This window comes from Diaporthe citri, assembly GCF_014595645.1.
Source record: "Diaporthe citri strain NFHF-8-4 chromosome Unknown scaffold_4, whole genome shotgun sequence".
In the NCBI taxonomy this organism is placed as follows: Eukaryota; Fungi; Ascomycota; class Sordariomycetes; order Diaporthales; family Diaporthaceae; genus Diaporthe; species Diaporthe citri.
Window position 1 is genome coordinate 2,079,580 of NW_025064849.1, and position 14,192 is coordinate 2,093,771.

At 53.3% G+C, this 14,192-nt stretch overlaps 4 protein-coding genes across 4 annotated transcripts; 1 reads left to right on the plus strand and 3 right to left on the minus strand.

Annotated features, from left to right (window-relative positions):
• Window positions 1-2,461: 2,461 nt before the first annotated feature.
• INS49_009741 (uncharacterized protein) lies at window positions 2,462-4,301 on the minus strand (the record flags this gene model as incomplete). Its single annotated transcript, XM_043170469.1, has 4 exons — window positions 2,462-3,750; window positions 3,807-4,027; window positions 4,088-4,157; window positions 4,229-4,301. The coding sequence occupies 4 exons, from the start codon at window positions 4,299-4,301 to the stop codon at window positions 2,462-2,464; spliced, it is 1,653 nt and encodes a 550-aa protein (XP_043025034.1).
• Window positions 4,302-5,881: 1,580 nt separating this feature from the next.
• On the minus strand, window positions 5,882-9,510 carry INS49_009742 (uncharacterized protein; the record flags this gene model as incomplete). Its single annotated transcript, XM_043170470.1, has 3 exons — window positions 5,882-8,667; window positions 8,730-8,777; window positions 8,832-9,510. 3 exons carry the CDS (start codon window positions 9,508-9,510, stop codon window positions 5,882-5,884), a joined length of 3,513 nt encoding a protein of 1,170 aa, XP_043025035.1.
• A 1,475-nt stretch (window positions 9,511-10,985) lies between these two features.
• INS49_009743 (uncharacterized protein) lies at window positions 10,986-12,202 on the minus strand (the record flags this gene model as incomplete). The annotated part of the gene is made up of 2 exons (XM_043170471.1): window positions 10,986-10,990; window positions 11,086-12,202. 2 exons carry the CDS (start codon window positions 12,200-12,202, stop codon window positions 10,986-10,988), a joined length of 1,122 nt encoding a protein of 373 aa, XP_043025036.1.
• A 449-nt stretch (window positions 12,203-12,651) lies between these two features.
• Window positions 12,652-13,834, plus strand: INS49_009744 (uncharacterized protein; the record flags this gene model as incomplete). Its single annotated transcript, XM_043170472.1, has 4 exons — window positions 12,652-12,654; window positions 12,918-12,989; window positions 13,062-13,571; window positions 13,634-13,834. The coding sequence occupies 4 exons, from the start codon at window positions 12,652-12,654 to the stop codon at window positions 13,832-13,834; spliced, it is 786 nt and encodes a 261-aa protein (XP_043025037.1).
• Window positions 13,835-14,192: the final 358 nt, after the last annotated feature.

The following is a 14,192-nucleotide window of genomic DNA, read 5'->3' on the forward strand; positions in this document are numbered from 1 at the left end:
GCCTTTTAACCTTTAAACTTTACGGCCATGGCCTTTGCTTTCTTAGGGCCCATATTATCATTTTATATTCTCTTAATCTTTAAGTAATTAGCATTAATTAATGCAACTTAATTTATGTATTTATAAAATTAAAATAAAGGGCAAAAGGTATAAAGAAAAGGAAAGAAATGAAAGAAAGGTGGGAAATTAAGGGTTTAAATATCTCTAAAAAAAGAATTTTACCGTCCTATAAACGGATCTTTACCGCCCTTTCTTAATTAAGAAGGATATTATATAACTTAGCCTGCTAATATTTACCTATTAATGCTAAGTAAGGTTTCCGCTTATTTAATAACTACTAGCAATATTAATAATAAAGCCTATTTATCTTTATACCTTATATAAATTAAATAATTTATTATCTTAATAATACTTTTATTAATAATTTTAAGTAATTTAATTTAATAATTAGCCTTAATAAATATAAAGAAATAATTTAAAAAAGTATTAATTAATATATAATAGGTATATATTTAAAGTAAAATACTTGAAATATTTACTTTATGCAAATGGCGGGGTAGTTATAGTTTTGGAAAGCTAGCTCTTAAGGTATACCTATGTTTTAAAATGCATGCAGCTAATTTCCTTATACTAAGTGGGCCAACGCTAAAAGCTAGGTAGGCGTACTGTAGAAGCTGGGTGGGCGTACGCTAACTCTTATAGGCTCCGTGTGAGTGGCACACAGATCCCTGCGATGTTAACCTTAAAAATAATCGAACGTGCGAGCACACGAGGGCTGACAGGAATAGGACGGAGGTAATAAAACTTCCATGTGCCCAATGTGTCACTGGCCTGCATTTATACATTGTGATTGCGGTCCACCGGATCAAGGGAAGAGAAGTTTAAAACTACTCCGTCGCTTCTGGACAACATATTTTACGCCTCTAGTGTTACTAGCCAATAGCAGGACACCCAACTTCTTCCGATAATCAGAATTCTGAACGAGTTCCCGTTCATGCGCCGCACCCGCCGTAGGAACAAGGCATTCGTATCCGGCTCTGAGCAGGAATAGGCGCTCCTTTATAATGCCGCCTCTCCCAAAGAGTCAATGGCGGGCCAGTTGGATATGTCTAAGATGAGGGACGTAAGAAAGGCACTTAACTGACCCCTTCGGAGATGAAATTGAATTGAGATTGACCGGAGGTTGGGCATTATTTCTCCGGGTCGGCAGTGAGCCGTTGGATGCCACATTTCGCTCCGTGGAAAGGATTCAAGGTGGGGGATTAACTCATCTTGTGATGCATCGAAGTTCTTCGTTTTGTTGTCTGAGTATAACTCGCGAGCTTGAAAGACATCTCCTTGAATGATTCGTCCAACGGTCCTAAGCCCACTTGCTCATTTAGAGGCAGACAATTTAAATATGAGCTATGAGAAAGTCCGGCTACCTCTCCCAGATAATTGCAGGTGGTATCGAGCTGATGAAAACGAAATCAACGCTCCACACTCAAACTTAGCATTTCGTTCTATCAAGATCTTTGAGACGGAAGATTGTGAGAAATATCGAAGCCATAAAGGTAATTGAGTGTCACAGCTACTCCGCACGTACATTCAACTGGTGAGCTAAGGTATAGAAATGTTCAATGTGAGGCTACCTAGATATTGATCTGCTTTTGATAGAATTAATTATCCCTCGAATCTTCCCAATATTTCTCAGAGGGCTCAATCTGCGCAAGCTTACCAACCAAGTCCCTGACTACCTGTGCCAATATACACGAAGAGCAGTCAACAGTCACAAGGTTCCAGCCCTTAAGGACGTCGCCAACCTCGATTGGTCGGGATTGGACGAGGACCAAGGTTGAACTAAGTGATTGGCTTGGTGTACGCATGCTGCCTGGTTTAGTATGAGTTTCGGGCCTTGGGACTGTTGAAGATAGCAGTTTGAAACTCGAAATTAACTTCGAGATACCGCAATGTTTCGATCCAAAGAAATTGAACTCTGGAGCACTACTTGCCGTCTAGATTCAGGACAGTGGATACTTCCACGCCACCACTGTATTGAATTGGCGAAAGAGGTGTCGATCCAAAGGATCTTAGGCGTGTCTTGTAGAACTCATTCTGCAAGAGGCCGTCGCAAGCAATTTGACCAAGTTGATATCTTTCATTCGCGTATCCGGACACAGACAGCTTACTTTCTACACGCCGTACGCAACAACTAACAAATAGCATCTACGACGGGTGGCAACACGGAATTCCAACGGTGACAGTGTACTACTCCGACGCCAACAAAAAGAATAATGATTTATGAATGCTACCTAGGGACCTCCGAGGGGATATATCTTCGTAAAGTGAAAATTTCGCACTCAAGCCCAGCACGCAAGGCGCCACCCAAGGACACACAACACACCAATTTACCAACAATGCACGCGCGCGCACTCTCTTCTTATCATCGGTCAAACGAGCCTCCTTTATTCATTCATTTACCTCAGAACTGGATCAGATCCCCCTGGTTAGCCCCCTGCTGCTGCGGCCTCGCCCCGAACGGGTTGCTCGAGCCCTGTCCGCCAAATCCGCCGTTCATGCCGCCCGGGCCCGTAGCCCCGTACGAAATGGTCGGCATACCCGTGAACTGCTGCCGGAGGAACGGGTTGTTGCCGGTCGCCTCGGCCGTGAGCTTGTTGGCGCCTGCTCCCGCGCTGTTGACGAACGTCCCTGGCGCTGTGTGCTGCGCCGGTATCCTGGTCTCGCCAGTGTTGCCGAAAGTGTCCTGACCTTCGCCACTGGAGAGGAGCGCGTTGAGCCTCGCCTCGTGCTCGCTGATCGGTTTCGACGGTGCCTGGGGCATCTTTGGCGGCGGGGTGAAAGAAGTGGCCTGAGGCTGGGGCTGGTTGAACGCGGACAGCGTCTTTTGCTCTGGGAGTGCGTTCAAGACCGACATTGATGGCATCTTTGACGGCCCGGGCCTGTTGAACGGTGAAGGTGACTGCTGCGCAAATGGGTTGTTGGAGCCTGTCTTCATCGGCGCCATCGAGGATAGGCCGGTGTTCTGGTTGTTCGTGGCCCAAGGGTTGTTGCTCCCTGCTTGCAAGGGCGACTCCGACTGCTGTGGCTGGAGCTGCTGCTGCTGCGCGTATGGGTTGTAGCCGGTAGGTTGTGGCTGGAACTGCTGCTGTTGGCCAAAGGCGTCGAACCCGGTTTGTTGAGGCTGGCCGAAGCCGTTCGCGAAGCCGTTCTGGTACCCAGTGGGCTGTGTCTGGAAACCAGTATACGCATTCGGCATGAAACCTGTGGGCTGGGGCTGCAGCTGGCTCTGATCGATAGGGTTTCCGAAAAAGTCCACGCCGCTGCCCTGCTGGTACCCTTGGTTCCATCCAGTCTGCTGGGGTTGAGTCTGCGTGGGGGTATCGTCAAACAGCGACTGGGCGTTCTGCTCTTCCAAGGCTCGTCTGCGCGCCTCTTCCTCCTCCTTGCTCAATTTGATAGCCTTCGCAAGGTCGTCGTCCTCTGTGTCCTGGCCTGGCCTCCCCTCACGTCTCCTTCTGTCCTCTTCCTCCTGGTATTTGCTGGCCTCTAGAGCTAGTTTGTACTCGGCGTCCTCCTCCTCGGTCATTGGGCGTGGGCCTCTTTCACGTCGGCGCGGTGTGTCGTGGGGCTGCGAGCCGTATTCTTCGAGGCCTGTGACGCGGGACTTCCACGTCCGGCGATCGCTGCGCTCAGCGCGCAGGCGCTCCTCATCCAGTAGCAAGGACGTCAGTTCCTTTGCTGCCACACGAACTGCAAAGACAAATGTTAGATCCCTTTCGCACAAGGAGGGAGATATCACCACCCACTGTTTTGACCGACATCTCTGCCCTCCTCATCGGTGTACATGAATTCGCGAAGGGTCTTGATAATGTAAATGTTCTGCTTTGCCCATGTGACAACCAGCTCGGAGCCCTCGTGCAGGCAGTAATCGAGGACCTTGAGTGCCTTCAAAACGTGCCTCCAATTCTTGCCTTTGTCGTTCAACCTCTTGTCTAGCATGTCCATAATCTCGTAGAATTCGGTTGACCTAAGGTTGTGACCGCATTAGCTTACCACCAGTCAGCATTGCGGCGGATCGGCAACGTACGAGTTGTAAGTGAGCTGGGCGATCTCGCTCATCTGAGTGCCCGTTGGGCCCCATGGGTCGTTGCTCGTCGCTGCATGGCTACGTCAGTTTGCGACATTCGAGATGGGTCCGGGCGGAGTATCGTGAGCCTGGCCAACATACCCTCGCGCACTTTGATCTGGACACCTGAATACCCCTTGGTGACATTTTTTACGCCTCTGAGAACCTTGGACATTTTGGCGGTTGGGTCTGGAAGTTATCACGTGTGTGATCTGGGAGCCGGATGAGTTGCGGCAACGGGATGGATCCCTTTTCCGGTGAGAATCAGGGGATCAGGTTTCGACAGGCTGCGCCGAGAATGGTGTCGTCGCAGGCGAGCCTGGGAGGTGGTCGCGCACTGCCGAGATATCGTGCAACAGACAGCGATGTTGAGTGATAGAGTTGTGGTCCCCTGCGTTGAACGGCGACAGGAATCGGCAAGCCTCCGGACGACGATTGAGGGCAGCTCTGCCACATGCGACAATGGAGAGGTAGGAAAGGGGGTTGGTAGGCGCTGACTGTCGACCTCAGTCAGGAAAGTTGGTGGCAGGAGTGATTAATCGATCGACGGACGGAGGACGGGGGACGGCGGGATCGCAGGCTGTTGGCACGGGAAATTGAGCCGTTCGATGGGTTCCAGTTGTGGAATTACCGCAGTAGTGGCACCTCGGCTGCTGTGCAGTCGGGTGTGCTTGCTGTAGGATGTGATGCTTCGTATGGAATGCCAACGAGTGTCACGGGCCGGCGAGATGGTTGCAGCCCCAAAGTGAGAAGGGCGCTTGTATGATGTGATGAGGAGCGAGACGAGATAGAGTCAAGTGAAGCTGGAGGTCCCTTTCTTTGGAGGTGATGGCCTGTGTTCCAGGTGGCGCCCTTCCCGGAGGCACTTTAGTTAGACTAGACTGCGTACGACGCAGGACTGTGACCAAGGTACTCCCTCCCTCCGCGCAAAAACCCAGGCGCAGCAGCAAGCCAGCTCAGGCTTGGGCTCAGGCTCAGGCTTGGGCATGACGAAACCTGACAGGGTCCCGTTTGTGGGCGCTAGGCCTGTCCGGGTAGTATCTGATGAGCCAGCTGCAGGCGACAGGACGTGACTAAGGCGAAATAAAGCCTTCTTGAAACCATGCACTGTAAATCTAAATGCGCTGAATTACGATGACCACAGACTTGGCCGGCTAGTGGACAGGTGGACACCTCCGTGCCATCCTGAACCCACACATTTTGCGGACCAGACCAGCCCATCTCTGTACGGCACTGCGGTAATTCATCATATTCATCATAACCCACTTTGAAGATCCTCCTCACCAAGCATCTAGTATGCAGCATGCGACATGCAGCATGGCGTACAGTGCTGCTCACAAGTGCACAAGTCATTGAGGCCCGGGCTCCAGTCCGGCCGTCTGGCTAACACTACAAATAGCATTATTGCTGGGCCACTCCGTCCCGGTAACCTTGGAAAGCAGCTCTGGGGCGATGGTGGGGGAGGCCATTAGCTCCATCCTACACCCATGTCAAATTATCTTGCCTGCGGTAATAGCGAGGCTCTCGGCTTCCTCTCTAGTAATAAGCCTGAACGGCTTGACTCTGCCTGCGAAGGCCATCAGAGATCAACCGTGGTTCTGACGTCCATCCACTATTCCAGTCCACGTGAGCGATAGTAATACATAGTACACAGTAGTTTCCCAACGCCTTGCTAGCAAATCATCAAAAGAACCTCAGACCGACACATCAATGCGTGACTGAATGAACCTCCCTTCCAGCCCATCATGCCCATGTCTAGGCAGCAATGTCCTCAGAATCAATCATGGCGACGTCGCCGTCACCGTCACCACCCCCGTCCGTATCGCGACTGCTGCTGCTGCTCCTAGCAGAAGCCGCGCCATTGCCATTGACCCGACGTGGGCTGGCTGTGACCTGGCCCTCGGCCTCTTTGCCTTTGACACCATTACCGCTGACGCCAAGAGCCTCCTCCGCCTCTTGCGTCGTCATCTTCTCGCCAGCAGCAAGTTCCAAACGCCGTTGCTCGAGCCACCCTGGCGGCAGTCCCGGGCCGCTATCGGCATTTCCATAATCACTCTTTTTCGTACCCTTCGGCCAGCGTCCTGGTCCTCGTCCGGTGCCACCGGGCTTCCTACGCGCGCTGCTGCTGCTCCTGGCCTTGGGCCCTGCGGATCGCCGGCTGCCAGTTGGCCTCCGGGCTTTTGGTCGAGATACACTAGCTGTCCGAACCACCGGAGGCCGTGGGGTCGTGATCGGACGGACTGCCGTAGTGCGCCTCCCACCGTGGATATGAGGATACACGACAAACCTGGTGGCCGGAATGCCGCTGTAGGCATCCACCCACGAGTTCTCCTTGTTGTCAGAGTGCTTGGCACTTGAGTCCTTTTGATCGCCCCTATCTCCAACGACATTGGGCTCTGTCGCTCGGTTTTCGAAGGAAGCCTCGGTTTCATGGGACGTGGGCTCGTTGCCATTTCCTGCATCGCTCGCTCCGTCCATTCCCATTTCGTTGGGTTCCGTGGACTCGAGCACCGTGTCGGCCGCCTCCGCCTCCATCTGAGCCTCCTTCTTCTCGGCCGCTTCCGCCTCGTGGTTGATGCCGTTGGCCTCCGGGCCGGCCTCGATTTCAGTGTCAACCTCGGCGGGAACCCCAGCCTCAGCCTCGGGTTCAACTTGGACAGCGACAGGCTTGCCATTCTCCACGACCTCTGCAACCACAGCTTCGTCGGCTTTCTGCTCGTCGTCTTCCTCTCTAGGGGCGATGGCATGTATGGCGGGCGCCAGTTCGAAGTTTGTAGCGTTGCTGCGGCCCATAACATAGGGCGTCCAAGTCAACACGCTCGGGTCGAGTTGAACATAGTTCTTGGACTCCCACTTCGCAACGTACTCTTTACAGAACTGTATGTCAACTCTGAAGGCGTAGAGCTGGGTTTGCGGGTCGCGCACGAGACATCTCAGCCCCTCCAAGGCTGAAATGACATCGTCCGCCGTGAGTCCAGTGTCATCGGATATTTGCTTGATGCTGAGGCCCCTCTTCACATGTTTGTCCTCCGGACAGTGCTGGAGAAGATAGCGGCACATTACCAGGCGCCAATAGTTTCGATATGACACCAGACCCATGTCGGATAACGGCTTCTCAGGAGATCCCGTTTTCCCCTCTACCCTGGTAAGGAGGTAGGAGAAATCGATCAGGAGGTTGCCATATCCCTTTCGCTGGTGGATCGGTAGAGTCAGAATACAAGAGACGTTGTTCTGACTGCTGGCCCTCTTCTCCTTTGAGAAATAGCCAACAAAATGGTAACCAAGGTCGTCGTACTCGCAAAGCACATAGAAGAGAAATGGTTCGACATCGTAGTAGAGCGTCTTCGAGCCTAAGAACAACTTGGCCAACAGACACAGGTTCTGGCAGTAGACCGGATTCTTTCGACCATCGACTTCGAAGACGGAGATGGACCCATGCCTGTAGATCTCATCTCCGGGGGGATGCTTCGCTGGGCACTTCAATTTGTGTCGCCAAGCAACGTAGTCTGAGTTCATGTACTTGAGGCAGAACTCGCAGATGAAAAGCACACGGTTCCTGCTGTACTCTTCCGGGTACGGAGCCGCATACCATGTGTCGATTTCCCAGCCGCCAAACTCGATGCACTCGATTTGACTAGCAGGCCCTTGCGACTTCTTTGACTTCTTGGCGGGCACCTCGATCTCCTCTTGCATCTTCAGAAGCCGCTCTTGCCAGTCCTCCTCGGCCCTCTGTTTGGCCTCATCGAAACGGCGGCGGTCTTCGTTGGTAGGCACGGTCTTTGAAGTATCTGCCTCGGCCTCTGTGAGGATGCCTCCGTACGGTTTCCCCTTGTCGTCCATATCTTTGTCGAAAAATGAGTAAAAAGGCTGCGAGAGATTTGAGGCGAAGGGTGCGATTGGAGGTGTGGCAGCTCGCCTCGAGCGCGACGGAACAGCCGCTCTGGCTGGCCTGGATCCTGTTGTGCGCCGTCCACCCCCACCTCCACTGCCCCTTGATGGCTTGGGCTTTTTGGATGTGATCTTTTTCAGTTCCGTTGGCGCGATGCGGAACCTCACAACAAGTGTCGTCCTGGTCTTCTTGATAATTGTTGCTGGCGCGTTGGTTGATATCTTCAATCGGAGGGATCGTGCAGAGCGTGGACGACTGTCCTCCTCGACTCCATTTGCGCCGTTTGCCGCCCCTTCGATACTGTGGCTGTCCCCAGTATTCTTACGTCGTTTGCGGAGGCCGACTACGTGCTCATCAGCTTCCGCTGAAGATGTTTTGCGCTTTCTAAGCACGCGCGATCCATCCATGGGGTCATCATCAAGGACAAGTTGGTTGAACACGGAATGTGAATCTGGCTTCACTGCCCCTCGTTGCGATGGAAGGAGGTCCCTGGCGAGTTTGGGCGCCGTGGCCCGTCTTGCGGCAGGAGGTGAATCGGCGTCGACGATGCCATTCAATTCGTCATTCAGTTCCTCCTGAGATTCGTCTTGAGATTCGTCCTGCTCGGCCTCGGAATGTTCATGGCATTCGGGACATCTCCAGGACTTAGAGGCTAGCGATGAAATCAGTATCAAACATGCAGTCTATACGTTCATAATGGGTTGATCAACTCACTTTGCTTGCCCTCCAGCGCCTTGTTCTCCCGAGCACACTGCTGGTGAGCTATATTGATATTAGTACACGGATGTTTCGGGTGGACTTGAAGAGGGCACAAACCACTGTCACCACAGCCGGTACAAGTCAGAAATATCTCAAACTCCTCACACGGGTCGTTGTCCTCGTCTTGCTTGCAAAACATGCAGATATTAGCCGGCGCGTTCTCCGATTCGTCGTCGTCGTCGTCATGGTCTGCAGCGACGTTCCATTCGGCCTCTCCTTCGGATGCCTCTTCGCTCTCGGCATGATACGATTCGCCCTCGCTGGCCTCGCTTTCCTCGTCAGTCTCGCCTGGCCTGAGCTTGACAGCGCCGACTCCTTCCTCGTCCTCGTTCTCGTCTTCCTCATCGTCTTCTGGGATCTCCTTGCCCCGGCCCAAGTGTGCTTGTTCGATGGCTTCATCATCCGGTTCGCCTTCGGCATCGTCGTCGTAATTCTCGTCGTCCTCGCCCTCGGCATCCATATCGCTTCCAAGGTTGCCGTCTCCAGATTCTACTGCACCTTCTTGATCGCCCTCCTCGGCTTCTTCTGGTAGGACATCTAAGTCCTCATATTCGCCCTCGGCATCTTCGTCTCCTGCTCCATCCTCGTCGTATTCTTCGCCTTCGGCATCTGGATCGTCCTCGGCCGGGGCGTCGTCCTCAGGGTCAAACTCGGGAGCCTCGTCGGTATTCGTCGCGCTTTGTTGGAGCTCGTCCTCGGTGAGGTGAGCGCTCTGCGTGGATCCCGTTCCAGCCATGTTGGGAACGCTTGACATCCAGCTGCGGAGCTTCGTAGGGGTCCTGTTCTGGATCGCCTCCCAAGCTCGGCTTGCCAGTGACGGCTTGCCCGTGGCCTGCTCCACCCTTCTTACGGACAGGGAGGCACTGTTGAAGTGCCTAGCTTCATTCCCAAGCTCGTCGTGTATGCGGTAGTATCTAGATCGCACGCTCGATGTCGCACTGGCTTGCAATCTCTGGTTTGCGACTAGAGGTGGTTGCGCCACACATGGAGTCGTCGATGGCTCGATGTGGGGAGTTGCCCGTTATTGGACGCGCAGATTCGGGAGAATATCATTAGACGGTGGATACGTGGGCGGTTGCTACTCCAAGCAATTCGACTTTGACGCGTTTCGAGCTTGTACACGAGCTGTTCGTGCCAAAAGACCGATCAGCTCCAAAGGGCGAGACGTGCGTCGCAAACGAAGGTGCAAGAGTGGGCTGTCTCGGCGCAGACCAGGGTTGACTAACAATATTCTAGTATGGATCGTACCTGCAGCCGGCGCAAATTGGGCTTGGGGTCAATGGAGCCTAATTGTAATCCCGCGGTCTGCAGTGTCTGAGATAACTGTGCCGGCCGGAAGCCTGTGAGCAACCAACTCCAGTCCAACTGCTCGACTCTAGAGACGACACCCGTCTCGGCGACGTCAGACTCCCAACAACCAATTCAATCATATCCAGACCGAGCCAGCACAATGCCCGTCCCATTCGAGACTCTGCTTCCGTATGGAGTCATCCTTGCGGTAAGGACTAGGAGGAAGAGGAGAAGGGAGGCCTGATCACCCGACTTTGGCTAAGTCGAATTGCAGATGTTCGGTGTCTCCGGCGTGGGACTGGCCAATATCAAATACTACCAGAACGGAGGCAAGCGGGCAAGGCGCTCGCTGGACCAATGGGACAGACAAAGTACGTCGCCCTGACCCGGAAGGACGACGCGGGCTTGACATACTGACTGGAATACTAGTGATGAACCGCGACAGGCGGTTAACTGGGTTCCTTAGGGGCCAGGCCGCGAATCCAGTAGCACCGGACGGCTACGAATTGAACAATCCCTGGAGGGTATGAGACATCCTTTGCGGGCTTGCTACCGTACGAGAAGGCTGACGATTATGTGCAGGTCGAGCGACGCATATGCTAGACGAAGACCAACTCCCACCTACGAAGCACCAGGCGGACAAATCTTGGAGAGAACGAGGCTCTGGCTCTTCGCACGCTCCGGTACGAGCTGGCTGGGAATGCTGAATGTGGAGAGGCGCATATGCTTGGTCGTAACTTTGCAGATGATCTTCGCCTGGGAGGAACAGTTAAACCAGGAACTTTCTTTGGTAGGGCAGACGTTGCAAGACTCGAAGAGAGGTTTCGCAACGCAGGTGTATGCAGTATAGACACAATACTACGAGCATTTCATGAACTCGGTCCGGCTCAAGGGGTGCACGGGTGAATCTTGTTGGGTATCTTATGCTATAACTGAATCTGTGCTCTGTTCTTATTCAGGCCTTCCAACAGCATGCAAGCCTGACATCTCGCCTGGCTTGACATGTAACCACATTTCTCACATCTTCCAAGCACCTGTCTTGCTACTCCAGGCTTATTTGTAGGGTTGGTAGTTCGTATTGGCAGCTCTTTCGACCCGTTTGGCCGAGTCTTAAGAGGCACCGCAGCAGTTACGTCGGTCTCAAGCCCCGTCGATGATTCGTTACTCCTTAATTGAGCTTCCATTGCGGCCATCTCATTCCCTGTACTGCGGCCATTGCCAGATCCGCACCCTCCGACACCTTCATCCTCCTCGGCGGGCGTTGTAGCAGGACGTGGCTTTCCGTTGCAGGCGCACTTGCCTGGTTGCTTTCCAGGCACTAGGCGGGCCATGTCCTCACCACTGCGGACAATATCCAGAATCGCGCTCGGCCGCACTTTCTCGAGGTTCTTGATCAAACTCCTTGCACTTCCCCTGAAGGCCTCTGGGCTGTAAATGCACTCTGTGGTGAAGTAATCGAGCTTCTTGTGATGTGCATACAACACGATCTCCTTCTCGTATGAGTACTTGAGTGGCTTGCTCCGCTTGACGTCCGAGTTCGAGTCCCCGGTAACGATGTGCGTTGCCCGTGACAGCCGAGGCAAGTCGCCTCTGAGCAGGTTCATGAGTACAGTCTCGGCGACATCGTCGGCGTTGTGGCCGGTGACGACATGTCTGATCTCCAGCATCTTAGCGCCTCGATCCAAAGCCTGCCGTCGAAACACACCGCAGTAGGTGCAGTTGCCCTTCTTCCCGATCGTCTCGACGACCTGGTCCATCGTCCAGCCATAGAGCTCGCCGTAGCCCACGATCTTCAGAGGCATCTCGTACTGCTCTGAGTTTCGCTTGACCGTCTCGAGGGAATCGTCTCGGTAGCCCTTAATACCCTCGTCCACGCTCAACAACACCAGGTCCAGTCCGTAGTTGTGACGTTCATTTAATGTCTTCAGGACTGATGCCAGCACAGTTGAGTCTTTGCCACCTGATGCACCGATGGCTACCCTCTCTCCGGGGTAGAACAAATTTGAAGATGTGATGGTGTGATGAACTTCGTCCTCGAAAACCTGGATGAAACACTTCTTGCAGAGCTTCATGTGGTTCTTTGGCCGCTTGATAAGAGCCCGCTCCGTCTTACAGAGGGCACATGGTACAGGCGCCATGTCTGGGGGCGTTCAACAACAGCACAGCGGTGTTTGGAGCCCAGATTTCGCCGGCCGAATCGACAAAAGACACAAATATCAAATCGAATCAGCTCCAGCTGTAAAATCTAGGGCAGGAAGAATAATTGCTTTTGTCGATCTTTGGGTTGACGGGTTTGCATCAAAAAAGCAGTGTAGGTTTCCATGACTGGTAAGACTTTAATAAGAGTGAAGCCTGCAGATGGTTTGCCTGCAAATCTGCTGTGGCGTTGGTGTGGCTGGTGGGTGGTTTGAAAGTGAGCTAGACCATTTTCGTACTAAGGCGATAATTTCAGAGCCCACAACAAAACCTAGCCAGACGATTTTCTCCGCGATCCCACCAGCGAAATGTTTCCTTTCCTTTGAACCATCGCCAAACCACAGTTCCTCGAGAGGGTCAATTCCAGAACTGCCGACCATCACCCTTCAAAATGGTAAGCACTTGATTGAGATGTCTTTGTGACGACAGATCAGACCGCCTCGTGCGTGCTGGTGTCTGTCGTCCGTCTATTTGACTCGAGACTGCTCTCGAATTTCTTCGAGATGCAGATTCCGCCTGTCGTCTTCGGACGCAGGTGATGACTTGGCTTGAGCCTCCGCACGAAGGCAGAGATGTCTCGTGCGAGCTCTTTAGAGATCGAGAAAGACCACCAAGCAATGGAACACATTCGCTGATGTCTTTCTTCCTCAATGATAGCCTCCCAAATCCGGAAAGAAGGCGGCTCCCGCCCCCTTCCCCCAGTCTAAGGCTGGCAAGAAGGCCCCCAAGGTATGTCCTGCGAACACTCACACTCCCTTCTCTTGTGGTCGTCGACCGTGGTGGACTAACGCATGTCATCAGAACCCTCTCATCGAGAAGCGTCCTCGCAACTTCGGTATCGGCGCCGACATCCAGCCCAAGCGCAACCTTGCGCGCATGGTGAAGTGGCCCGAGTATGTCCGCCTCCAGCGCCAAAAGAAGATCCTCAACATGCGGTTGAAGGTCCCCCCGGCGATCGCCCAGTTCCAGCACGTCCTCGACAAGAACACCGCCACCCAGGCTTTCAAGCTCCTCAACAAGTACCGCCCTGAGACCAAGGTCGAGAAGAAGGAGCGTCTGCTGAAGGAGGCCACCGCCATCAAGGAGGGCAAGAAGAAGGAGGATGTCTCCAAGAAGCCCTACACCGTCAAGTACGGTCTGAACCACGTCGTTGGCCTGATTGAGAACAAGAAGGCCGCCCTGGTCCTGATCCCCAACGATGTCGACCCCATCGAGCTCGTCATCTTCCTGCCTGCTCTCTGCCGCAAGATGGGTGTCCCTTTCGCCATCGTGAAGGGCAAGGCCCGTCTGGGAACTGTCGTCCACAAGAAGGTAAGCGATTCCCCCAACATCAGCTTTCTTAAAAACATGATTGCTAACAATGCTATGTCAAGACCGCCGCTGTCCTCGCCATCACCGAGGTCCGCTCTGAGGACAAGTCTGAGCTCTCCAAGCTCGTCTCCACCGTTAAGGATGGCTACCTGGCCAACACCGAGAACGCTCGCCGCCAGTGGGGTGGTGGCATCATGGGTGACAAGGCCAACAAGCGCACGGAGAAGAAGAGGAAGGCCGTCGAGCAGGCCCTCAAGGTCTAATTTTATTTCGACGAGGACTGATTTCTACGAATGGGAAGCATGGTCTGCAAGGGTAAATGGTTACGGCGTCTGGAAAATACCAAAACGGTTTATGGACACAATGGAATTGCTTGATCTGGAAGCATCTTGGGCACATTCGTGTTGTGTGACATTGCCGCCGAGTAGCCAGCCACTACTAAAGAATACGACTCTCGAGATGGAAGCCAGTCTCTTCAAGCGTATCACCACCGTGACATGATTGCGAGGATCGACACCCGGATAGTGTTGGGTGCCAAGCACCCGGTTGGTAACACATGCTGGCCTTGCAGTGTCGCATACCCCCTATCAAAAGCCACAGAAGTCACAAGAGACACAAGGA